Here is a 27,250-nt window from a genome sequence, read left to right on the forward strand (position 1 = left end):
GTGACTAGTTTGAACCCTCTATATATGATCATCATAATTTTGTAAATGAGCTTTCTATATTTTTCATTATTAATTCCCATGTTCTCGATCAAATTAGTATCAGATTACACAGTCTAAGAATTTTGGCTGTTACCCATCTTAGTAATCTGTGAGATTGGATTTTCTCTCATAAAATAATAATAATATGCATGCAAAAGATTCTAGGTCGTTTCAAGGTCTAAGTGCTTTCTCTCGCGTGGGTGGTGTTTGCACATATAATGCCTACCTTCGCGGCGACTCTTTCGCCAACGCAAATATTAGAAACCCCTTTCATAAGAAAAATTATGGCACAGACAGAGACACAAAGAGAGAGAATAATGTCATGCTTGTAGAGAGATCATAATATTGATCACATGCCCATGTTTTGCGGAGGGTCCTGAGTTAAACTTTGCAACCATTTTGGCTACTAGTTGATTTACTAGCTGTAGACTTCGTGCTATTACTCAGATGGATGCTATGTGTTGTTTTGCAACTTTCTTTATTACAAGGTCAGAATCTCGAGAAATTCCGTCCCTGAAAAAAATAATTGAGCTAGTAGGATAGTTTATTTTGATTATGTGAATAAGAGAAGAAATTTGACTGAGTCCATCTACCTATTTCTACAGTTTCAGTTGGCTACAAAACTTAGATCTGCATAACTTTCTCTGATTATGCATGATATTTTTACACCCTCTATGTTTTTTTTATCATACAAACCATTAACCTCTTTTATGATATAATAAAGAAGGATAGGCCCTTTTATACTACTTGACATCTTGAGAGAGATATGTAGGTATGGTAGATAATATAATAGTTATAGATTGCTCTCTCTTTTTTTTTATGTCAGACTTCTTTATTCTTTTTTGTTAAGTTAGTTTTTATTCTCTAATTTATTTTTTAAGTAATTGATTTGTTTCTCTATTTTAATTTTTCTAGGTTTAATTAAGTATTTTAATTTTTAAAATAGGATTCAATTATTCGAATTCCTAGTGTCTAACTTGAACTAACGGGATTAATTAGGAAAAATTTAATGAGATGACTCCAACATATACACATTTTTCTAATATGTTAGTTTAATTTAGACTGGATGATTTTAATATCCAACCTAAAAAGACTAAAAAATTAAATTAAACTTAAAAAATAAATTAGAAGACAAAAAAAATAATTTTTTTTACTATATTAAAGGAAAGTGTGAACATATTATAAAAAAATCGAAGGTATGAAAAGATTATGATTCTTTGACATATAAAAAAAATTATGACATCATATACAATATTTTTATCTCACTTTTTATCTTTATATTGTAACACACATCTCCCCCCACACATTTAAAAAAATATACTCTAAAACTAAAAAGAGACAGCATTTTGCTGTACGTTTTAATGCTAATTAAACATTTTTCAATTATAAACTCTCAACTATTATATCTAATCCCTTTTTTTCATAAAGAAACGACATGACAGGATTTGATTTTTTTTTCTTAGTAAGTAGTGCCTTTATAATTGTGCTTACATTTCTTTGTTGCACTAGTTTCACACTTTGATTCTAAAATATTTTAAATTAAATTAAAAAAAATTATTTTTAAAATGCTAGTTCTAATTGATTTTCTACAATAGTTTAGTTTTAACAAAACTGTTGTAGAAAATTTTAGTTTTAACAAAATGGGCACCAAACCAATTTCAAACTAGATAATCAATCGATCTAAAAGCAATGGTAAAAAAAATAACAAAAAGCCTAAAACCAAATTTGCAATATTTTATACAAATCGAAAACATATAAAATTGCAAACTTTGTTTACAAAATACTTACGATAGTAAGCAAATTTTACAGGACACAAATCAAGATGAGAGTAACATTTGAGACCTAATTACTTTCCCTCCAACCTCTACCCTTAGCAATGGTGTAAGATACAATTGGGCATGCCTTGAGGGTTAGGGGTTTGGGATATGCAAAACATAAAACACATGGAAAAGAAGCAAAGAGAAAACAAAAAATGATATATTGTATCTTATTCTCAACAATAAGCAAACAAAATTTAAGTCCACTCATCATGATCGAGGTCCTTTTTCACATTCCGTTACTAATCTACTGGATTAGGGAGAGGTCGGTGACTTAAGAGAGATTGCAATAGTGCATTGTTATGTACAAACCAAATGCCTAATAAAGAATAAAATTATTGTATTGGCTTTTTTCACAACTCCTTCCACAATTCCCTTTGTTGTACCCTATTTGATAAAAAAGCCAAATTCTTTTTAAGTTCTAATGACAGGACCCTTGTAAATCCCTCTACGGATCACAAAGTCATCGGGAGGTTGAAATTCTTCCAACCAGGTCACATCAGAAACTGTAACTCCATTCAACTGAAGATTACCTGCAATTGAAAAAACATGTATGTTATGTGTGGACAAACAATATGGTGTAGTTAACAAAACACAACATTTAGAGGTGAAACCATCAATCACTTGGGAAGTTGGGACACAAGGCATAAAGGAACCTGCAATGGATATATAAATAAGATCACCTGGAAGATCCTTCCTCTGCGATTTCCGGAAGTAAGTGCAGTGTCTTCCATGTTCTGAGGAATAAGGTGGAGACAACACATCAAAGATTGCACAGGGAGTTATTGCCCTAAAAGTATGTATGTTCCCTCCAAGGGTAGGATACAGAACTGTTGTTGCAGTTGGTGCTGTCATCTCGGTATCTTTGACAAGCTTTGCAGCTCTAGCTGCCAAGAACAAATTGGTTGAGGGCCAAAAAAACCAAATTTATAAAATCATTATCAATTCCCAAATGAGGTAGAATCTTATTAAAAAAGATGGTGTTAATAAAATCAAACTTACCATGAAAGAGAAAGATGATAAACAAGACTGTGAGGTGATAAAAGTCTTTAAATTTCATAAGCAATGGGAGTATAAAGAAATAAAGACTAAATGCCTGTTTTCCTAGATCAGACAACTAAATCAAGAACTTTGTTGCTGAAAGGTATCTAGAATTTAGGTACCATGGCCAGGTCAAGCTAAAATAATAAGCAACCAAAAAATCCTCTGCACTAGGACTTCCTAATTCAAAGGAGTCTGATCAGTAAAAAAAAATCATTTTATTAATTCGTATCTCTGGATTAATAGCTATCAAGTATTGACTGGTATCAGAGTTTCGATTTGGGAGCCGAGAGTACAGAATTTCAAAGATGATTCCAACATTTGATGGAGAAGGTTTGATAGTGATTGATAAACATTGAGCAGCATTTCAACTCCACTAGAACACCCAAGTCAGAGAAGCTATCAGGCGCTGAGAAGTGGTGCTCTCAATTGATGGCTTTGGTGGAAATGGTGCAACCAGAATGTGATTTGTGGACCTTTGAGAAGGTACCACTCAAGCCATTCCAACCCAAGTATGACTTGGATCAATCAGTTTTGCCCAAGATGAGGTGGCAACATGCTATGGGGCGGTGGTGCCACTTATGGGATCAAATCAATACGTTCTAAGAAGAAATATTTGAAACTCATTGATCTCATAAGTATTATACCTAATCGCATCAATCGAAACACTTTTTTGAGAAACAGGACATCTAAGATCTTGAGTGCAAGAAAATAGAAGAGAAGATAAAGGTTTAGAGACCAAAAAGCAAAACCATGGCAGTGAAGAAGGAAGCAAAAAGAGAGAGGAACAAACATCACAATAATAGACAGAAGAAAAGCCTAAATAGTTGAAAGCAGAGGGCAAAGGCAAAATAGAGCACTAAATATGGGAGATTATAACCACCTTCTGGGTTGCAAATGGAGAAACAAACAGTTTCATCCAGGTAATTAAAAGAAGGGTGACAACATAAGATGAACAGGTTATATAACTAGATTTTGAATAATAATAATAAACTACTCAACTGAAACAAACAGAAGTGAATTTGTCAATGGAGGTTAGGGGTGCGCATGGATTGGAATTTTAAGAATCTAATCCATATTCAATCCATATCTACTTAAATGGATTGGATCTTAAATCTATATCCATATTTTTTTTAAAAACAATTTGGATTCAAGATCCAATCCATTTAAGTGGATATAGATTTGGTCATATCCAATTTATATCCACTTAAATATTATAAGGATTTTTTTTTAATTTCAGTAATTAAGCGATAAAAAGTGAAAATTTAGCATTTGTCCATTTAAGTATTATTTTCAACCTACCTTGGTCAAGACTATTTTCGATCGATCTTGGTTAAGGTATTTTCGGCCTACCTCAACTAGGGCAATTTGGGCTTGACATCAGCCCAAACAATTTTAGATCGACGTCAACCAGGACCATTTTTTGGTTGATGTCAGTCAATGCATTTTCGGTCGATGTCGGTCAAGGATGTTTTTAGTCAATCTTAGGTAGAGTTATTTTATGGTTGAGGCCAGCTAGGGTTTCAGTCAATGTCGGTCGGTAATGTTTTTTGGCCGACATCGACTAGGGCTTTTCGATCAGTGTTGACCATGATTGATTTTTGGTCAACGTTGGTTAGGGTTTTTTTGGCCGACATCGGTAAGGTTTTTTGGCCGATGACGGTCATTGATATTTTTTGGCCAACATCAATCGGAACTATATTTTGGTTGACGTTGGCTAGGTTTTTTTGTTGATGCTGGTTGAAACTATTTTTTTTGTTGGCGTCAGCTAGGGTTTGTTGGCCAACATTGACCATGACTATTTCTTTTGGCCGGCGCTAGCTAGGGATATTTTTTGTTAACATCAACTAGGGTTTTTTCGATCGATGTCAATTGGGGAAATATTTTGGTTGACGTTAGCTAGGTTTTTTTTTACCAATGTCGGTCGAAGATGTTTTTCGGTCGATGTTGGCCAAAAAAATCCTAACCGACGACAGCAAGAAAAAGTCTTGTCTGAAGTCAACCAAAAAAACCTTAGCTGATGTTGATCGAAAAACCTACCCAATGTCGACCAAAAAATAATCTCAACAAACATCGCAAAAAAAATCCTAGTTGACGCTGCTAAAAAGATACCTGATGTTGTCAGATGAGTCTGTGCCGCAGACATGTGGAGATCAAAGAAGACTATTACAAATTAGAGGAAAGAAGAAGGGTCAAGAGTAGAATTACTCGAGTCTGCTAAATGGTGACTTAATGGACTAGGCCATGACCAGAAAATGGAATTATTTCCCAGGCTCCCAGCACTAATGGGACCCAATGAGGTGAGGCAAAGAAATGGGTCTTAAAGATGAAGGCAGAGAGAAATTGGCAAAGGCTGAGCTGTGAGCTCTTTTCCATATTGAATGGATCAGACCTGCTGAAGTTAGAGGGTAACAGAGAAATAGAGGAGGAGATAGGATGGAATGGATTGATTGTACAGAACTTATGATATGTAGAACATCTATATAAATAGACTCTAAATAGACTTAGTAGGGACTATTTCCTGGGCAAAGAATAAAAATGGGTGCAGGGTGCTACTTCATAAATACTAATTCCTACAAAAACTAAATGCATTAAGCATGTGAGGCATGAAATCATTTGACACAAGATACATGAACTGCAAATTATTCTAACACTCCCCCTCAAGCTAAACCTTACTAAGCTTTAAGCTTGTCACAAATAAATCCATTTTTTTAAATATAAAATCCGTTGAAAAGGAAAAACTTATACTAAAAGGCAAAAATTATACCATAAAAAGATCGTGGAACACTCTTAACATCAGCCGGAGATTTGATGTGGCTGGAAATTGACAGAGTTCACTAGAAAGTTGCTGGAAATGACAAGCAAGGGAAGAGGCCATTGGTGGTTGAAAGTTGCAGGAAGGTTACTGTAAAAGGTTATTAGTTTTGAAAGTCACCAGATCACTAGAAAGATGCTGTAAATTAAAACTGCTGTTAATTTGACTAGTTCAGCTTTGGATTCTCCAAAGTAGGCATGCATCCCTTATAAATTCTGGGGGTTCAAAATTTTCTTATCATTTTGACAGTCACATGCAATAGTTTTTCTTGCTCTTGAAGTTGCTTTTGAAAGAAGAAAATAGCAACGTAAGAACTGATAATGGTGAAAAGGGGTCTGAGCTAGACCAACATGCAACATGTCTAGTAAGTGTTGCAGTAGTGAGTAATGTTTTGGTAAGCTTACATCAAGTTTTGCTGATTGTTGTGGTTGTTAACCTGATTGGTCACTATGTTTGTGACCAAGCTGATCCTGCTGCTATTGTAATCAGGAATGACTGGGCATCAGTGTCAATTAATGTTGCCCTGCAGGTGCTGCAAGAGCAAGAAGTGGATGGGTTTCAAGCACCCTGTTAGTTAGGTTTTGCTAGTTGAGAGTAGACCTTGTTAGTAAAGCAGTTAGAGTTAGTTAATTGGTTAGGTTGCTGTAAACAAAGGCAAGGAATGTAAAGGAAGCAAGTTAGCTGGTCTTAGAATTTGGACATTGGACTTAACTCACCAATTAACTAACTCTAACTGCTTGAAGTTGGACATTGGACTTAACTCACCACCACAAAACCGGGTTGTAAGGTAAGGATTACAAAAACCATATAAGGACTACATTGGACATATCTCTAGTCAATGTGGGATCTCAACACACCCTGCGTCATGCACAATCGGCACAAGACTTGAATCTGGAGCATGGCCCAATAACAACAGCATCTCATGTCACGGCTAAGAATAGACATGTAGTAGACAAATACAAGTGTCCCAATGATGGATCTAAGATAGACTTTGATATCATCTTACAATTTGGGCTTGTAGCCTAACTTAACCTCACAAAACTGAGTTGTAAGGAGAAAATTCTCTAAAAGCTTATAAGAATTTCATTGGTCACATCTCTAGTTGATGAATAGGATTTAAATCCCATTATGATACTATATGAATTAGAAATTTCTAGAACAATGTTTATTTGCTAATCAAGCTCTTATGTACCCTCAAAGGGCCTTGCTGTAAGTAAAATAAGAAACAAGAAGATTTTCCTTGCTTTGTGGTGAATCTAGAACTTATTGCTAGTAACATCTAGGTTATCTGCCAGAATTATTTATACCTATCCCCTCTCATATTCCTTTTGCAAATCCATCCAACATCAAAGGGCATTTGCGTGCAATATTGAATTCCTTGTAGCTTATCTGTTGAGGTATTGATATATAGCCTTGGTCATCCCTTCACCAATGAGACAACACAAAGTGGAATAACTTATCTACTTATGGAAAGTTCAGTTCTCAATTAGAATACATACTTTCTAATCTACGTGACACAATACCAATAGCTCTCACAAAGAAACATTGTGACCAATCTCAACCCAAAAACACAAAAACTCACCTGTCCAAATTTGATAAGCATATTATTATTAGGCTTCTATTACAGGTATAAGGTTCCACCAGCCCCAGTAAGATATTGATCTCCAAATTTGAGTTTACAGGTAAATAAGACAAACTCACTCCCACCCTCTTGCAAAGTTTACTGATGAAAGACCTAAAGTTGGTGTTACAGTAGCATATGAAGAAAACCTAAAAGTCATGCCTCTTGATCACAAAATTTGGGTATAAAAGTAAACGACACAAATTGCCACACTCTTGCTAGTTTTTTTTTTCTTTAAAATAAAAACAAAGAAGGGATCAACACATTCAATACTCAATGTATTCCCATGCAGATACAAAGGACTTAAAAATTGGATTAAGTAACAAAAAAATGTAAAACCATAAAGAACGAACCTTCAGATGAATCAGTTGGGCCAGGGAAATCAATCCAATCATAGGATTTAACATACACTGAACCATATAAGAGCTTGCTTAAGACTGTCATTCCAGGATGATTATGGAGAGGAATAACAGAAGAAGGGGGCATACAAAAAATTCCTATCTGGTAAAGATGAAATTTATTAGTCAAACTTCAGTAGCTATACCCATAAGAGCAATATTGTATAAAATTGCTGAATGAAATAGCGTAGATTTCTGATTATTAATACTTACAGAGAAGCTGTCATCTTCATACAAATGCAGGTATTTGATTGGTGGTGGCTGTTGATGGTTCCCGTTACATTCAGGCATTTGACTAGACCAATTACGAACCACTTGTGCTTCCTGCTCAAGACCTACGTCTGACGGCTTGATTTTTTCTGGGAAACATTAAATAAAATTTTATTACAAAAATCTCAGTTAGACAGCAAAACTAGTATGTAGCAAGATTGTAGAAAATCACAAGGGAACAAAAAGGTATGACACAAGTTAATGTGTGATATGACTATATTTTAAAAGACTCATAGAAGTTCATGTGTGATATGACTGTATTTTAAAAAGACCCGGAACAGAACCGAAGTTCAAAGAGAGACAATTAAAATGTGAAACTAGTATTTACACCTACATATGCACACTTGAATAGCCCCTGGAGCAGATTATATAACCACAATCTCTAATATTAAGAGTCACAATCACATGCTTACAAAGATATTTGGTCCGATGAGAAAATCAGGCCACACCGTGTCACATATAGTGCAGTTTAGGTATATTGGATCTATCTTACAAAGCAGCTGGAACATTGAGGGGGATTATAGCACAGGATACCAGCAGAGGCACATAACCAGATGGCCAGTAAAAAATCATATTTCAAAAGGTAGAGCTCTTTTATTGTGCATTAACATACTGATAAGCAAGAAAATTAAATTAATAAATGACAAATGGAAATCAAGTTTACAGCAAAAGCTTCAAGACAAAATTTATCCTTATTAATCTAAATCTATCCTAAAATTTAAACAGAGAATGGTGGCCCTTTTTCACTCTTGAAAAGAAGAGGATTAGTTCATTCAAAAGTTTGGAGAGAACATTATGACTTGTATTCAATTCTTAAAAAGAATAGAAGCAAGCTTAATGACAAAACTGTCATTATTAAGCCTCAAGTGCCGCCCATGACCTCCTTCAGAAGGACAAACCCTAAAGAGGAAAAGAGGAGATAAGGAGAAGGTTTGAAGTTTTCTGATATCTGGACATAGTATAGAATAATCAATTGTTTAGACCTATCTAGCCTCAATCTGTTCACACTTATTATTCATCATCGATGAAATAACCTATCTGTTAAAAACACTCCAGATTTGACAAATATTTAGTGAACAATGATGATTCAGTGAAATCGTGAGGAATAAGTCTATTTGCATGTTACTTCCATGATTATCAAAATCAAATGTTCTAAATGCTTATAAAACAAAAGTATGGAGCTGACAATATATGTATGCACGTATAACTAAAAGCCAAAAACCAACGAGGAAAATAAGCAACATACCTAACTTCTCACAAACTTTTGCAATGGCTTCTTCTGAGACAGGTCCATTTGGTGAAAAGGAAGCCTTGCACAGCCTATAAAGTCTCTGTATATAATACGGCATCTTGTAAAGGTGTGATCAACTAATCTATTGATAACACCTTGCAAGAAGCTTATCGGTTGCAATAGGGACTGGATATACAATTGGATAATAACTGTATTTAAGTCTCAAACCAACGGTAAAGAATCCGAATAGCTGCTGATGACCCCTCACAGCTAATCTAATTTACGGGCCTATTGAACAACAAAAAGAGTGATAGCAAAGCCAAAAATAAATGAGTTTTACTTCATAGACATCACAACAAGTCTAAACACGATCTAAATATACAATTACGGAAGCAACACGATTCATTCCAAAACACTGAGATGCAATCACATTCTGCTCTATAGTTTCTACAAACACACATCCAAAGAATCAAAAACTCCATTTTTTTTCTAATACAAATCAACAAACCCCACAAGTTTTGCACAGATAAAAAAAACAAAACCCTTCATTATTTTTCACTTCCACTCGTCAAAACAATGACTACAAAATCCAATGTGATGTTTTAAAACCAAAACGCTAATTTCCCCCCCTCAGAAACAAAAGAAGCATAGCATACACTGTTAAACCAGGGGAAAATTCTGCACAACAACAGTGAACAAAAAAAATGGAAAAATAAAGAGTGACCCAATAAAAGGGGCGAGCTGAAAAGGCGAGAAAACGCATAAAAAATAAATATTGGATGAGAACCACAAATGGGGTATGAGATTCCGATAGAAAGAAAAAAAAATGGGGAAAAAATCGAAACAGAGCGTGGAAGGAAGTAGCGGAGAGAGAAGCGAACCTGAGAAAGCCATGGAGAAGAAGGTTTTGGTTTAGGGGTAGGGTGCAGAGGAAGTAGATGAAGAAATGGACGAGTTTGAAGTATGCAAGGAATCGCCACAAAGTAAAAACGAGAAATAGAAGAGAGAAGGGGAAAAAGGAAAAGAAGGTGAAAATACGAAGAAACGATTAAAGAGCCCAAGGAAGATCTTCAACACGTCATCATCACACTGTTTTTATTTTATTTTAATTTTGAGGTCAAGCCTCAGCAAGATGCCTTATTTTTTCTGTGTGACTTTAGAGTCGTTTTTGTAACCGTAGCTAAGTAAATGTAGCAACAAATAGCAATTATTATACGTATGGGTAAACTCATGGTCATAATCATAGTTTGTGATTATTATCGTGATAATGTGTTCAATGTGTTATTTATATATTATTACTACGTTGAGTTGACATATCAAATTGATTATTCTATTGGCATAACATTCTGATTCTGATTACAGAGAGTTTATTTCAATCAGTGCAATATATAAATATTCATAAATACAGATTTCAATGTATTTAAGATTTCTTACAGAATGCTGTAAACAAAAGATTTCTTACAGAATTTATGTTATCTTTTAATGTGCTAAATAAAATATTAGTACTAACTTATTGTTTAGTTATATTTTTAATTGTTTAATAAAACAATATGTTAATTGTTCAATAAATCTATTGATTGTTTTGCCTTAATGGAGTAACTGTTTACATTATTTTACCACTATTTATTTATTATACTTTACGTTATTTGTTTACATTAAATATAATGAACGTTTACATCAATACTATATCCAGTCATTCAACATAAGATTCTGTGACCTTTTTTTCTATAAATTTTGTTGCCTCTTTGAGGAGTCCAAACAATAACAGAACACTTTATTTCAACAATATATATATATATATATATATATATATATATATAATATTTAACTTTTAACAAATAATTATTTGACAAAGAATAACTTTTGAAAAAATAGTTATTGATTCACATATTTCATAACTACATAGTGTACATTTCCTCTAAAAAAAAACTATTAGTATACATTTACCACATTGTTGTGTAACTTGTGTGAATATTTATGATTTTTATCTACTTGTCAATTTTGTCCATTATTTTTCTGTCGTTAAGATAGCAAATGAAATGAAATAGGTGCGTAACATTTCTAAAACTCCATAAAACAAAAATATACCAAGCATTATCATATAGATGCGTAACATTTCTAAAACTCCATAAAACAAAAATATACCAAGCATTATCATATAGGTGCGTAACATTTCTAAAACTCCATAAAACATAAATATACCAAACATTATCATATATATGTTGCATCTTATGTGTCTCCCATTTTACCACTGACACAAAAGACCTTAGTTCTAAAAGATTATTGCCAAGGTTCCACATATTATAATTCAATATTATTTTTCTTTAAATTTTGAAAGACTCTTTAGTGGTATACAAAATAACAAACAAAACAAGTTTCACATTAATAATTTCACAATCCAAGAGAAGAAGAGAGTAATAATAATAATTAAAATTTGAAAGTCATCAAATCTTATAACAGTAATATGTAATACATATAAATATGTTTATAATAAAAAATAATATATATATATATATATATATATATATATATTGAAGAAAATATAAATTAAGTTAATATCACTTTGTCACGGGCTTATTGGGTTCTTTGGTCAGGTCCATGCAATGTTGGCTCATAAATATGAAACAATGGTAAATTGGTACTAAAAATAAATTGTGAACGTAAATTTTTTATTGGGTGTTATTTTCTTGCTCCAACGTGTTTTATTTGACTCATTTCATTTGCTACTAGGTAATTCAGATTTCTTAATATATTTTGTAGGTAGTCGCATATGTATATTAAAGTCTTGAGGCCCCTGCCTGGTCCCCTTACATCCGTCCCTAACAAGGGAACACAATACAGAGGTCATACCAGTCATGACAAAATTGTAAATAAAATAGAAAATTCTACAATCTGTATCTATGGATAATCCAAACTTCCAAAGAGTATCTGCAACTTGATTCGCTTCGGGATTCAATAACCAATAATCCAATATATACAACATCAAAATAAAGTTTTTGGCGAATTTCATCTCTAACTTTTTTTTACAAATTTTATTCTTAATTTTTGTGTTTATTAATGGATAAAAGATAGAAGGTAAACTTTACAAGTATAAAATGTGTCAAATTAATTTATTAAAAATAAAATTCACTGAAAATTAATAATTGAAAATAAAAAATACAATTAAGCCAACATATTCTGTTAGTCGTATTTGTTGTATTTAGTGGTGAAAGAAAAGTCATTTGCATTGTTGGAGGCAGACAACATCGTTTGAGGCATCCATGAAAAGGTGGAGAGGAAGGACCAAGTTTGGAAGAAGATATTGAAGATCAAAGGGCATGAAAAAGAAGGGACGGAGGTTATGGGTGGCATGGTGGTGGCAAAAGAATGAGGTTGTTGGATAGGGGGAAAAAGTGGCTGGGACTTGGGAGGAGGAAATGGAGGGTTGGATTGGGATGGTGGAGGAGAATTTTCTACGTGCATGAAATTGGATCAAAGTTGTGGAATTAGATTGAGTGGGTGTAAGAATTGGATGGAGATGAATTAGTTGAAGAATTTGTCGGAAATTAGCATGATGATGTGGTCATCTTGGGCAACATTTTTCGCACTTTCAATTTGGTCATTATTTGTGTCACTTTGGTGGTTCCATGCATACAACTTGTTGGTCCAAAGTCAGTGCCACGTTGGCACATACCATGCAATATGGATGCAATCGTTAAGTTTAACATGGATCACTTAATGGAGAGAATAATATGAAAAATAATTTACATTTAATGACTATTTTTTCATTTTAATTCATGGACTAAAGTGAAGGCGCTTGCTACATTCAAGGGCTTAGTTAGTGATTTACTTTATTTGTTTTTTCAGAAGTTATCCTAACCATTCAACACATGCAATTTTATACTAATACTAAAGCAAAAACGTAAATAATGAAAATCAATTAGTCTAATAACAAAAATACACGAATTCAATAACATCATTTATTTAATTCATTTTTTATTGTATTTATTTTCATCTATTAAATTATTTATTTATAAATCATAATTATTCTCTCTTTTTTTAAAAAAAAATATATTTTTCGTTCTCATAAATATAAAAATATTTTAAATTTTGTCCTAGCAAAATTCTTATATTTTTTTATCATCAAAAATTGAAATGTGTCATTTTTGTTGTCCAATGTAAGGTTTGGAAATCCAGACCTACATGCATGCATTACTTTTTTAAATCAATTATATGCATAATTAATGTAAAAAAAATCACATTTTATATTGGTTATATACATAATTAATGTAAAAAAATAATCATGGGATGTCCGGATTTATCATAACCCGCGTCTGAATAAAAAAAAAGTGACACCTTTCAATTTTGTAAGAATGAAAATATATTAAAAAATTTATATGAACAAAATTTTGAATATTTTCATATTTATAAGAACGAAAAATATATTTTAGTTCTCTTTTTTTAGTGAGTCATTTGCCTTTTTAAATATTTAACTACTTAACAAAATACTTCAAATAATAAGGTAAAAATTAATATTAAAATTTTAATTATTTCATAATTTTTAACTATGTGTAATTTTTTATTAAAACATTATTTATTATTTTTTTCAATTTTTAATTATAACTTTATTTAAAGAGCCAAATCTCATGGGTCCCACATTCTTCTACTTGTACTTCCCTGTTTTTAAATATCTCAAAATTGTACAACCTTTTTATAAAGGTCCTCATACCTTGTTTCCACTAAATTGGAGCTTCTTCACCTATCACAATTACCTTCATTAACGTCTACATTGTACCTCTCTCTTTGTACATCCATTAACTTCTAAACTAGAGGCTTCTTTGTCGGGTTTTTTTTTTAATCCAGTTTGACAAATTCAAAACAGACAAAAGAGCATTTTACCCTTACAAATTGGTCACTCTACGTAATTTTGGAATAAGTAATATGGAATACATGTTGTTTTCCAGATTGCTTAATCTGGAAATCTTTATGCATAATTACAGAATGGCCAATTCGATTTATGCATATATAATTCCGGATAGGATAATCTGTAAGGGCATAACAATTTTTCTATATAATCCAGATTCAATTTCCAAATTGATCTTTTTAAGTCTCAGTCCTTGTTTTAAGCTTATAAATTAGAGACTTCATTGCACTAACATTCGTTATTAGTGCTTTGTTCTCTTCCAGCAGAGACAAACTCGGCAACGTTATCACAGCATGTTCCTACTTCCACGATCGCTACACCAGAGCATCGAACTCGTTGATCAGAGCGTGGTTGTTTGCCTAGTTCTTTGCCAACAACCTCAACTTCACCGTCGTTGATTGCTTCATCACCACCGACGACAACTGTAGCCTTTTCACACAAATCTTCATCGTAGCTTGAAGATCTTTTATTAGGGTTCAAAATGAAAACAAGTATTACCTTGTCCCTAAATATATATGAGACTATTTTAATTAATTTATATTTTTTTAAAAATTGATTAACATAAGTAGTAACATTAAATTTGTTAGTAATATTATTATTTTTCCAAAATTACCTTAAAATTATTGAAACTCATCATATTTCTTTTTTTATTTAATTACTTTTTATCTAATTAATTAATAAGTGTTAGCTTTGTTTTCCAACTTTTATAAGAGAGAATGCATTTATCTTTTTTAGTCATAATATTTATTGTAAATTAATTAAGAGTATTTTGGTAAAAATAATTAATATCAAATACAACTTGAAAATAGTATTATAAAAAAACACAAATTTGAAAAAAAAATTATATGCAAGAACAGAGGTATTAAGTCAAAGTAGGTGCAGGTAGCAAATCAGGGTTGCAGAAAGAAATTGCCCATTATGGATGCGACCTTTAACAAATAATATGAATGTTCAGTCCACTTACCCCATTTCTATCTCTCAATTATCCATTATATTATTTTTATAAGAAATACACTCTTTTTGTTTTTTAGAAATATCTTTCTGAAATTACATATACCTATTTCCAAAATATATCTTTGGAACTATAATTCATGGAGATATACTTTTGGAATAAGTATATATTTTTTAATAAAATATCATTTAAGATTTAAGATAGTTAATGAGAAATAAAAAAAAATGATAAATACTTATTTTATATCCATGTTTGTTAGTTTTATTTTCATCCCATCATTAGTGTTCCTTAAATCCTATATAAAAACTTATTTTTATTTTATCTTTATTATTCTTTAAACTCTAGTTTTAAACTATGTTCATCATATATTCATTATATAATATTGTGTTTTCATCATCATTATTATACAATTTTTTTGTGTTTTTCTTTATGTGACATTGCATTTCAAGATACGTTATCACTAAATTCATATATTATACACCTTAATTACAAGCAAAGCTTTTGATGATAGTTTCTTTCCTTTAAATGTGTTCATTCATTTTCTAATCCAAGTCTACGTCAACGATTGAGTGTCACATGAAGTCAGTGATGAACGTACCTTGAAACACATTATCACGTGAAGAAAAACACAAAATACTGTATAGTATAATGATGAAAATACAATATTATATAATGAATATATGGTGAAGATAATTTAAAATTAGGGTTTAAAGAATAATAAAAATAAAATAAAAATAAGATTTTAGATAGGATTTAAAGAACATTAATGATAGGATGAAACTAAGACTAACAAACATGAACATAAGATAAACGTTTATTTTTTTTTTAATTTCTCGTCAATCATCTTAATTTTTAAGTGATATTTTATTGAATATATATATATATATATTGGAAGTATATCTTTTGGAACTATAAATATAGTTTTAGAAATACATTTTTAGAATAGGTATATATAATTCTAAAAATACGTTTCTGGAAAACAAAAGGAGTGTACTTTAAGAAAAAGGATATAATAAGTAATTAAGGGATACAGGGTGTACTTAGTAAATGGGGTGTAAATAGGAAGTTCCAAGTCTAACCCCAAAGAAGTCTAGCAGAAATTAGGCCTCTCCTCGTAAGAAAGTCATTGATACTAGCCTAGAAATCTGGATTTTCTTCTTGTCAATTTTATTTTTTACATCTAGCGGGGAGAGTGAAAAATAAAAAAATACCCTTACTTATTAGATTGACTATACTCATACGGATTGCCACCGTAAGGTTATTATGAATTTGCAATTCATAATATATTTTTTATATATATAAATTTTAAATAGAAACTATAAGTTTAATAATAATTTATATATGTAAAAAAATTAATTATTAGATCAAAATTAACTTATAAAATTTATTATGTAAACTTATATATATATTAAAAAATTTAGTGTTATATATACAATATTAATTATTTCATAATATAATTGATATATTAGTTTAATTGGTTAGAACGTTATGTTAATAATGAAAAAGTTACAAATTTAAGATTTATATGATCATTAATTTTAAATTATTTTATAAAACATATTTTTTAACAAGAAAAATAGCTGGTGCAGACAAAAAAATCCAATACAAATCAACACCATCAAGAAATGTTCACCCTCCCTTTTCATTTCCATACTCTAATTTAGATTTTGAAAAAAAAAAGTTGCTATTAGTTTTTAGACGTAATACTTTTTGATAATTTTTAGTTAAGATTTAACTCGTGTTATATATATATATATATATATATATATATATATATAAATAAAAGTGATTGTTTGTTGGATTTTTGTTATTAATTTGGTTTTATGTTAAGTAATAGACTTAAATGTAATTTTGATTTTCTTATTTTGTTTAATATGTAATTTTGGTTCATTCATTTTAAAAATAAAGATATTAAGTTTCTTTGTTTTAAAAAATTCATAATTTTATTCTTCATATTTTAAAATAAAAATATTTGGTACTTCTATTTTAAAAATTCACAATTTTGATTGTATGTTTATAAAAAAGATAATAATTTTGATCTCATCTTTAATTTTATTTACATTTTATTTCTTACATTATAATTAATTAAATTATTTTTATGATGATTTAAATGAATATGTTAGATCTATGATTCAACTTAATCAAAAATAAAAGAAATAAAATATATATAAAATTAAGAATTTGATTAAAATTGAAAATTTTATAAAATAGGAAGACCAAATATCTTTATTTTAAGATGAAAGAAATCAAAATTATGGATTGAACAAAAATATAACAACCAAAATTGCCTCTAAATAATATACAACGATGATACTTGGTTAAAAAAAATAGGTTCAATCTTTCAGATAAACTTTAATAAAAAAAAGTATAAAAAAATGAAGCATATTGCCTTTTTAACGGGTGATTTTTTATAATACTTATTTTTCTGAGAAATGAGTGATAAATTTTGACCATATTACATATATGGTCTTTAATCGTTTTAAAACGCTATATTATTTTTTAAAAATCTTGACTATTTAAGCAGGATTTATATTTATTGTTTTAATTTTTTTATAATAATCAAATGTTCTCGCAGGGATGGTTCTAAAGAGAGTTCCAAAGAGCGTAAGTAATGCTGTGTCTAAAGAACACTGTTTACTTGTTTTCTTCTGTAACATTGAGCTCCAAGTATAGGTTGGTTCAATTTGTTTTTCTTTTTTAAATTAAGGTCGATTATAAAAAGTATTCAAATACAATTTAAAAGTGTAAAAACAATAATTAAAAGCTATTTATAATTAATGTAAAAAAATACATTCAAAATTTTAAAAACTTCAAGAATAACCTTTTAAAAAATAGATTAAGATAAATAATTTCAATAAAAATAAGCATAATTCAATGCTGAATTTATTAAAACTTTAAAAGAACACCCGACATATCGAAAACAACCAATAGTCTATTGTGCTTTTTTAATCGACATATCAGTTGGTTCAGTACGTCATGTTTTATTAAAAGAAGTTAAAGCTTAAGTACGCTTCAAAGTTCAAATTCTTATACTATCGTATCACTATAATTATCATAATTGCAACCTTATTTTCACCCCGACTGTCATATAAGTCAGGTATATTTCACCTACACTACATATGTTTAGCTTCAATTTATTTAAAAGACAGTATTTATTTTTATAAAAAAAATTTCCGTCATGCACCCATGGGGACATTTATTTATTAAGGGCTACTTGCTTTATTTTTGAAAAGTCATTTTATTAATGAGGATCATGTTACACAATGAAGTGAGATTGTGACCCAAAGCAATCGATGGGTAAAGTTTGTCCTATTTGGATTTAGTAAATACTAAATAGTATTAACACTGCTCTTCCTTGTCATCCAATCAGGCCTCACAATGGTGCCGCCCTCAATGTTTCTTTGCAGTTCCAATTGCATTCTAATGCCCCCCACCTTTCCCCTTTTTACTCAATTTCCATTGCAATCATGTTATTTGGACATTAGGACTGTTGTTTGTAAAAATATGAAAATGGCTAACTGATTTGAGACTGCTTTTTATTTTAAAAATTTAACTTGAATTTATTTGAAAATTTTTTAAAATATTTTTTTTTTTGCATTTTTTAAAAATTATATTTTAATTTAAATATTTTGTTTAGATTAATTTATATACACATTTGAATTGCATTTACCAATTTTAAATTAATTCCATTAAATTCTAGTTTATTATTAAAACACTCATTTTTTTATAACAAAAAAAATAGTAGTTTCATTTTTTTAGTTATAAATCTCCAAAAGAAATCATAGTTATTATTATCGTCATCAATGATCAATGTCATCAATAATGATCAATGTCATGTATCTTATTATTATTGTTATTATCATGATAATACACTTATTATTATCATCATCATTATTAATTGGATAACTAACATCATGAATATTATTATCATCACAAATTCATTATCACTTTAATGACAATCATTGTCATTATTATTACCGAGTATGATTACTATTACAATAATTGTTATTACCATAGTCATTGTTTTCATCCTCACATACTAATTACTACTACCACTTCACTACTAACCAATGACATTATTGTCATTACATTCATCACATAAATCACCAATATTTTAATATCACCACCACCTATATCATTATTACTATTTTTATCATTCAAATTATTTTCATCACATGTCTACAAGATATTATCTTTTCTATTATCATTATTTTTATACCATAACTGCATATATCACTTTTATCACACTACCACTATTACCATTTACCACAACAATAATTATCATCATCATAATATTTATTATTATTGTTATTATTATCAAAATGCCACTATTAACTATTATTATTATTATTGTAGTAATTGTTAGCCTCTTACTATTTTATTATTTTATCATTACATTATGAACTTGAATTGGGAAATAAGGAGTGACTATGTATATTAAATTCAAGATTTAAATAATATTAAAATATAAAACTATAAAATTCTGAAACTAAAAATTATAGATCTAAAAAGTAATCTTAATTTAAAAATTGACAATAGTAGCAAATGAGACCTTAGTACATCAGAATCAAATACAATGGGTATGAAAATGTCCTAGAAAGTTAAAAATATTCTAGAAAAAAATGTATAAAATGCGTTTACAAGTATTTTAAATATTTTAGGAAAAATGTATTAAAAATAAAGTAGCCCCAAGTAGATACTCCTAAAAGGAGATGGTGTCGATGCATTTTAATTGTCTTTAAAAGTTAAAAACATACATGTAAATGCATTTTATACATTTTTAGGCCAAGTATATTTTATTGTCTTAAAAAGTTAAAACATTTATTATTTTTATTTAATAAATAAGAGAGTTAATAGAATTTTTTATTAAAGGATTTAGAACTATCCTTGTCCTAAACCAATTGAAGGGAAAAAAAACGAAAATACTGTAAAAGGAGAGGGTGTCATTGCAAATTGCAACAAATTGGGGTAGCAAAATGCAAAGAGAAGTGTTACTATCAGCATTGTACGCGCCATGAGAGAAAAAGAACCAAGGGAGGGAGAGTGAGTCAGAGAGTGTCTTCGAACTTCGAAGCTCCAAACAGCTTTTGAACCATTTTCGCTTCTTCTCTTCTTCTCTCGCATTACCACTATGCATTAAGTTAACCATTTCTAGGGTTAGGGTTTTCGCTTCTCGGAAAATTCGAAATGGAAGAAGATTTTGGGTACAGAAGGAAGGCGAAGATAGCACTCGTCGCAATCATGGTACTCGCCTCCGTCGCCGTGTTTGCGCTGCTCGTTGCCTTCGCCTACTACTGCTACATCCTCAACAAGGTCTCGAATCGTCGCAAAAGCCTCAAAAAAGGTTCGGGTCTCTTTCTGAAAATGTAGTGAAATTCAAGGTTCGGTTTGTAAGTAGCCCTCTGAAACACGAGAAATTATTAGATTGTTGTGTCCCTAACTAATCTGTACTAACATGCAGTTAAAGTTTTCAATTAATGAAAAAAATAATAATAACATTCATCTGGGTGTCTTGTCGGAGAAATTATTTGGTAATTTGAGGTCCTAGCTAATTTTTACATGAAATGTAATTAATTCTTACTATTAATTTTTTCTCGTAAATTGAAAAACTTAAGTACTTGACCCGGAGGTTTGGTTTGGGAATTAATTGTTATTAATCTGTTCTAATAAATGGAAAAACTTAAATACTTGACTCGGAGGACCATAAACATGCAATGGTTTGGGATTAACTAATAATTTCTCGACATAGGAGGATTAGTTTGGACTTTGGATCACGGTGGTTCCAGACCATATAATAATTTCTCATAAAACAGAGTGTTTGAAGAGATGTGTTAAATTTAGTGCCACTGGTAATTTTCTATTGTATCTCAAGTGCTATTTTATTTTGGTTTGATGCAGCCTTTTGTTTGTTTTGCGTTTTTTTCCCTTCTGGATTTGGGCCTAGTGGAAATTATGGTGAACTTGTGTTACTTATTTTTTCAGGAAAGTTAGTGATAGTTTTTTTTAGTGGTTGGGCTTTAGTTGTGTTTCGAGTAGGTTTAAACTTAAAATGGAGGATTTGATTGATCAAAGACAGAGGGACGCTTGTTTGATTGATTCAAGTTGCAACTGTGTCTGTAGTTACAGTTTATATGTGCTTCTTTCTTGTCTAAAATTTGGTGAAGTTTGGGTGTCAAACAAGACATGTAAGGCCTGTTTGGTTTGAAAAGTTCGTTCCTGTTTTCCTTTCCTGGTTTGGGTCAAAGGGATGCCTTGTTTTTATTGTTTCCACTTCTCAAAGATGTATAACAATGGTGCAAATGCCATTTTCTATCCAAATCTTTGAAAATATTAAATGAAGAAAATATAATATGAAAATTTTAAATTATTTGTGAAAACAATAATATGAAAATAAAAAAAGTTTTTTCAAGCCAAATCGATCCTTATTTCCTTTTATTTGCATTTAATTAATTTGATTAATAATCACACTTCAATCTCTACACTTGTAAAAAACTGAAGTATGATGCTGCCAATATTGATAATGCTAATTCCTCGGGTGAAATTGATTCTCATTTGAAATGTCTCGGATGGAAAAAGGAACTACATTGAGTGTTATTATGTTTTGCCTTTTTTTCAAGATTTTAAACTGAATGGTTTGAAAGTTACTTTTGGTTGTTTACTTTAGAACTTTTTTATCCTTCCTTTTTCTACTTTTACTTGAGTAAATTGATGTCCTACTTACTGACAGATTTTGCTTGATTTTATAATAGTTGAAGATGCCAACCTTAACGAGAAAAGTGACTTTGCAAATCTGCAAGTTGTTGCTGAGAAAGGACTTCAGGTGTTCACTTTCAAGCAGCTGCATTCTGCAACAGGGGGCTTCAGCAAGTCAAATGTCATTGGTCATGGTGGATTTGGACTTGTTTACCGGGGAGTGCTCAACGATGGCAGGAAAGTTGCAATCAAATTCATGGATCAGGCAGGAAAGCAAGGAGAAGAAGAATTTAAAGTAGAGGTTTGTTGCCTCTTGGAACATTTTGGCCAGCCCTGTTTCTTTTCTAGATGCTATGGGAAACACAATGCATTGTTCTTCTTCATGCTTATGCATTTGATTTCCCTTGTAATCAAAACAGTGAAATTTGTAGATTGAGACATCATACCATTTTTGGTCATGAGTCGACGAATTAAATAGCAATAAATGTCTTGGGAAGCCAATTCATTTTGGTAATTGAGTTGAATTGGTTCCTTACATGTCACTGTAGGTGGAACTGCTAAGTCGGTTGCATTCTCCATATCTGCTGGCATTGCTTGGGTACTGCTCTGATAGTAATCATAAATTGTTGGTGTATGAATTTATGGCAAATGGTGGACTGCAGGAACATCTCTATCCTGTCAGCAGTAAGTTATGAAATATATATTTTCTAAAAAGCTTTTATTCTTTGCTAATTTAAAGTCCTGTAAATGGATGGGACTACATATAATTTTTCTTACCTGGAAGTCAGTAAGGAAAAGGATGGATGTGTCATATGTCTCTGGAATTTTGATATAAATCTCTGCTTTTGCTACTATTTGCTCACCCCAGGTGCTGAGCAAGGAAAAATTGATTAGAACCTTTTTTAGTTTGAATGAGTAACACTTTTTCAAATATATTTGATGACAGATAAATATATCAATCTTGCAGTATTGAACATCAGAGTTAAATTGATGAATTTATTTTATTTTATTGAAAACAGTCCAGCCAGCATGTGCTCAGTTTGACTGGTTGCATTGGCACTTTTAGTAACTGATTCCTTACATAGATGCCCCTGTTCTGTTGTGTAAAACTGAATGCTGTGTCCATATAAGCATAGAAAATAAATTTTTCCAAACTCTCTTTTACAATCTCTCCCTTAAACTTTTTCACTCAGCCAGGCTTATTCTTCCCTTCTAAAGTTTATATGGGTTGGAAGTGATGCATTGAGCTATATATCTTGCATATTTCACAATCTGGACAAAAGGAAATATACTAATGCTTGCAGCATCAGCTTACCTGTTTAAACAATTTCTACAGAGTATGAATTATGTACCAATGCATCATAAGCCTTAATAATTTGCGTCACTAACATTTGAACTCTGGAATCTCTAGTGTACAAGTAATGAGGATGAAAATGTAGAATGTATGATATACGTGAGGAAATTTTTTATGGGTCATGTATGACAGAAAGTTTGTTTTAAAATAATTTCCATTCTTAGTTTGTCAGTATGAGCGATTATGAGAACTTGATCAGAACCTGGAGCGAAAATTCTTATATTTCTCCCATTACCATGAAAACAAATTTGGAATTATTTGTGATAAAGTGTTATAATTGTTTGTTATTCCATATTTCTGGTGTGTATAAAGCACTTTTGTTCTTTTTTTTTCTGTCTCCTCCCATTTTCTTGTAAAACTTTTCAACAGTGGGCTAGTTAATTTAAAATGTCCAAGTATTGTGTCTGCAGCCAGGGTTGCTATTTTTTGTCAGTTCTTTTGTGTAATATTGTATGTTTGAGTTGATTTTCTTGTAGATTCTATTATTACGCCTGTAAAATTGGATTGGGAAACACGACTAAGAATAGCACTTGAAGCTGCTAAGGGTTTGGAATATCTTCATGAGCATGTCAGTCCCCCAGTGATTCACAGAGATTTTAAGAGTAGCAACATCCTCTTGGACAAGAAATTTCATGCCAAGGTTTCTGATTTTGGATTGGCGAAGCTTGGACCTGATAGAGCTGGTGGACATGTTTCAACTCGGGTTTTGGGCACCCAGGGATATGTTGCCCCTGAGTACAATTCTTAACTCATAATTTGTTTTTACGTTGTTTTGATTATTCTGTTATTGCAATCTTCATTTTTATTATAAGACTTGTTCTTTGAGTAATTCCATCTCATGAAAAACTAATGTGGTTTTGCAATGTTTGATTGTGCAGATATGCACTAACAGGGCATTTAACAACAAAATCAGATGTGTACAGTTATGGTGTTGTACTTTTGGAGCTGCTCACTGGCCGGGTGCCTGTTGATATGAAGAGACCTCCAGGGGAAGGTGTTCTTGTTTCTTGGGTGCGTTTGTTAATTCTTTTCACCAATCAATTTCTATGTTGATTCTGTACTGCTCTGAAAGTTATTAAATCAATTGGTATTCCAGTATTTCCATTTACGGGAGGAATATTACCCGAGTAACATTTGTATTTTGGCACTAGTTCTTTCTAACAAACTTGCACCTGCTACTTGTGTTTAGGCTCTGCCCCTTTTGACTGATAGAGAAAAGGTTGTAAAGATTATGGATCCTTCATTGGAGGGACAATACTCTATGAAAGAGGTTGTCCAGGTGGCTGCAATTGCTGCAATGTGTGTGCAACCGGAGGCAGATTATCGGCCTCTCATGGCAGATGTTGTGCAGTCATTGGTTCCACTGGTGAAGACTCAAAGGTCCCCTTCAAAGGTAGGAAGCTCCTCTAGTTTCAATTCCCCTAAGTTGTCCCCTGGCCCAACATTTTAATGCATGTAACATATTGTCAACATTTAAATGAAGGATAAGTACATGCTTACCAAACTAGATTCTGTGTTGTATGCTTGGTAGTTGCCGTTTCCTTGTAATCTTAAACCATATGATGCTCTATGGAGAGGAAAAAAATGGTAGGTTTAATGGTAATGCCCAAATTGATAATGATGAAAGGTTAGATTTGTTTACTTTTAGTTTGTGATGGAAGGTTCTACGTAAGGATCTTCTTTTAAGTCTCCCATACGATAAGATTAAGATAGATGGTTGGTTGCTTGGTGCTTTACTAATCATTATGGTTCTCAATTTTCAATTATTGTATCCTTGAAGGCAAACAAAAAAAAAATTGGAAAGAAAAAAAGAGAAAGCAATTCAACACGCCTTAGGAGATTGGCCATCCTAGTGTCCCCTCGCATGACTTTTTCCATTCTTGTATTTTCTTGCTGGGGCATAGGTTTCCTTTGGAGGTTGATATTGTTAGTCAACATCATGGCAAAAGGATAAAAAGCTGCTGAAGCTGAAGGATATCAAACGTATCATGGGGGAAGTAATTTAGAACGTGTTTGGTTAAATATGTAAAAATGTGATTGACGGAATGTGTGTAAGATTCTCAAATATTTAACCCCACTACTATTTCTAGTACCTTAATGAGAACCCGTGTATAAACTATTGTTTTGCCTCATCTGATCATCGATCCATATCTGTATGTTCCTAAACCCCAGTCATTGTCATGGCAACGTATGGAAAATTGAAATCTTTTTTAATTTCGTTGGCTAACAAATGAAGTCTATAAAATAATAATATTGTTTGTCTAATAAAAGAGTAAGCGATGTACCCAATTCATGCGTTGCCGCCAAGTCTAAGAAAGCATAATAGCAAACCTTAGAAAGGGGCGAACTGGTTCGTTTATAAATAAAAAATGAGGACAAAGTAGGGTATATTTAAACTCTTCCAAGAAAGAACCTGGACAATCTATTACTATTCAATTAGCTTAACATTCGCCCGATACATGGGGAAAATATAATAAATTAAACTATTGAATAATGGCTTTAGAAAATTTTGTATCATTGTAAATGATCTCTTTATCTTTATATTATATGTCATGTATATCGATCCTTTTACAGGTAAGAAGCAATAGGTTGTGGAAGTAATTTTGCTTCAGTTGGTAAGACCATTATAATAAAAATATTCTTTAGAATATTTAACACATACTCGAGACTCAATCTTAAAATTACTGTTTAAATTAGAATAATCTGGTGATATATATGGTTCTTTTATATCAAGATGAGAAAAAAATTACTTTTTTTTCTGATCAATAATATCATCATATCATATGACTTGTAAGTCTTGTGAGAAGTAGTATTGAAGAAACAATTATCATGTGAAATAATTTATTACTTTGTAATCATATCACTTGATTAACATCATTCTAATTAATTACTAATATAACGAGGAAAGGAACACAAAACTAAACGATGAAATAAGTTTTTAATTTCAATTAGGACTAATTGGCTCCATTAAATATGTCTATATTTTTCTTTGAGATGAATATTAACATTATTACACACAAAAAATTGTGCCTCTCATTTTTCTTATGCAATTAACCACTAAATTATAACACGTCAATTTTGAATTTTAAAAATTAAGTAATTAACAGACTTCTATAAAAAGAAAAGCTAAGAAAAACTATATATATTAATTACAATTAGAATTTATAGTCACGAAAAATAAGATGAATATTAACAATTTAACATTGTTATACACAAAATTGTGTTTCTCATTTTTTTTGTTATACTACCACTAAATTGTTTTTTTTTTCTCCTAACGTCAGTGACCAAAAATTGGCTAATACTGCACACCAAATTGATAGTTTTCATAATGTCAACGACCAAATTAGTTGGTAATATTTAAGGATTAAATCCCTGTTTTACTTAAGTTTTTATTTTGTGCTCCTCCCTTAATTATTTTTTACATTTATCTCTGCTCGTAGACACACGTCTCACAAATTGAAGAAGACATGCAACAACGTTAGAAGAAAAGTACTATAAAAATTACCTTTTTTGTGTTAAGGAAAAAAAACTGATTTATAAGCGTTAAATACTTAAAAGAACAGTTTTATCACCTAAAATAACCCTACTAGCTCAAACAAAATTACTTATCCAGAAAAAATACGTGTGACCTGTAAAAAAAATAATATACCACTAAACAATTTAAACACGACAATATAATTCAAACACATTAACATCGAAAATTGTTTGCCTTAGTCGACCATCTATCTGCCTTATTCAACCATCTACAACTTAAAACTCAGATGACTATTTAGGTTAGCTCACCCAAAAAGGAACTTATTAATTATTTTTCTTTTAAAATTTTCCTTTTAATAGACACATGATTAACACAATAATAATTTCTCAGATGTTGAATTAGCCAGAGTTCTAACTTTGATATGGTTTAATTTCTGTGCGTATGTAGCTAAGCTCTCAAATGTCTTGATTGCAATTGAATCCACCCCCTGGCGAAACACATCACAATTAGTATATGGTGAGAGTTACGATCATAATCTGTCCTTATCCAATTAAGACACGTGTATATAATAATTGACGACTAAAATGTGGAGTACAGATTTCTTTGTCAAATCATATATGAATTCAAATCATTGAATTTTC

At 31.1% G+C, this 27,250-nt stretch overlaps 2 protein-coding genes across 4 annotated transcripts; one reads left to right on the plus strand and one right to left on the minus strand.

Moving 5' to 3' along the window:
* Nucleotides 1–1,989: 1,989 nt before the first annotated feature.
* LOC114377893 (plant cysteine oxidase 4-like) lies at nt 1,990–10,268 on the minus strand. 2 transcript variants are annotated; one of them, XM_028336361.1, is made up of 6 exons: nt 10,114–10,268; nt 9,248–9,418; nt 7,945–8,090; nt 7,687–7,834; nt 2,540–2,743; nt 1,990–2,389 (listed from the first exon to the last, which is right to left on the minus strand). In XM_028336361.1, the coding sequence occupies exons 2-6, from the start codon at nt 9,348–9,350 to the stop codon at nt 2,271–2,273; spliced, it is 720 nt and encodes a 239-aa protein (XP_028192162.1). In that variant the 5' UTR covers nt 9,351–9,418; nt 10,114–10,268; the 3' UTR covers nt 1,990–2,270. The 2 variants fall into 2 exon arrangements, with proteins under 2 accessions (XP_028192162.1, XP_028192161.1); XM_028336360.1 differs by having other exon boundaries at nt 9,248–9,520; nt 10,114–10,267.
* Nucleotides 10,269–20,101: 9,833 nt separating this feature from the next.
* LOC114377949 (probable serine/threonine-protein kinase PBL23) lies at nt 20,102–25,279 on the plus strand. 2 transcript variants are annotated; one of them, XM_028336429.1, is made up of 7 exons: nt 20,102–20,431; nt 21,837–22,081; nt 22,329–22,464; nt 23,611–23,869; nt 24,013–24,145; nt 24,324–24,527; nt 25,039–25,279. In XM_028336429.1, exons 1-7 carry the CDS (start codon nt 20,275–20,277, stop codon nt 25,054–25,056), a joined length of 1,152 nt encoding a protein of 383 aa, XP_028192230.1. In that variant the 5' UTR covers nt 20,102–20,274; the 3' UTR covers nt 25,057–25,279. The 2 variants fall into 2 exon arrangements, with proteins under 2 accessions (XP_028192230.1, XP_028192229.1); XM_028336428.1 differs by lacking the exon at nt 25,039–25,279 and having other exon boundaries at nt 24,324–24,760.
* The last annotated feature ends 1,971 nt before the right edge of the window (nt 25,280–27,250 follow it).

This window comes from Glycine soja, chromosome 12, assembly GCF_004193775.1.
Source record: "Glycine soja cultivar W05 chromosome 12, ASM419377v2, whole genome shotgun sequence".
NCBI classification, from domain to species: Eukaryota; Viridiplantae; Streptophyta; class Magnoliopsida; order Fabales; family Fabaceae; genus Glycine; species Glycine soja.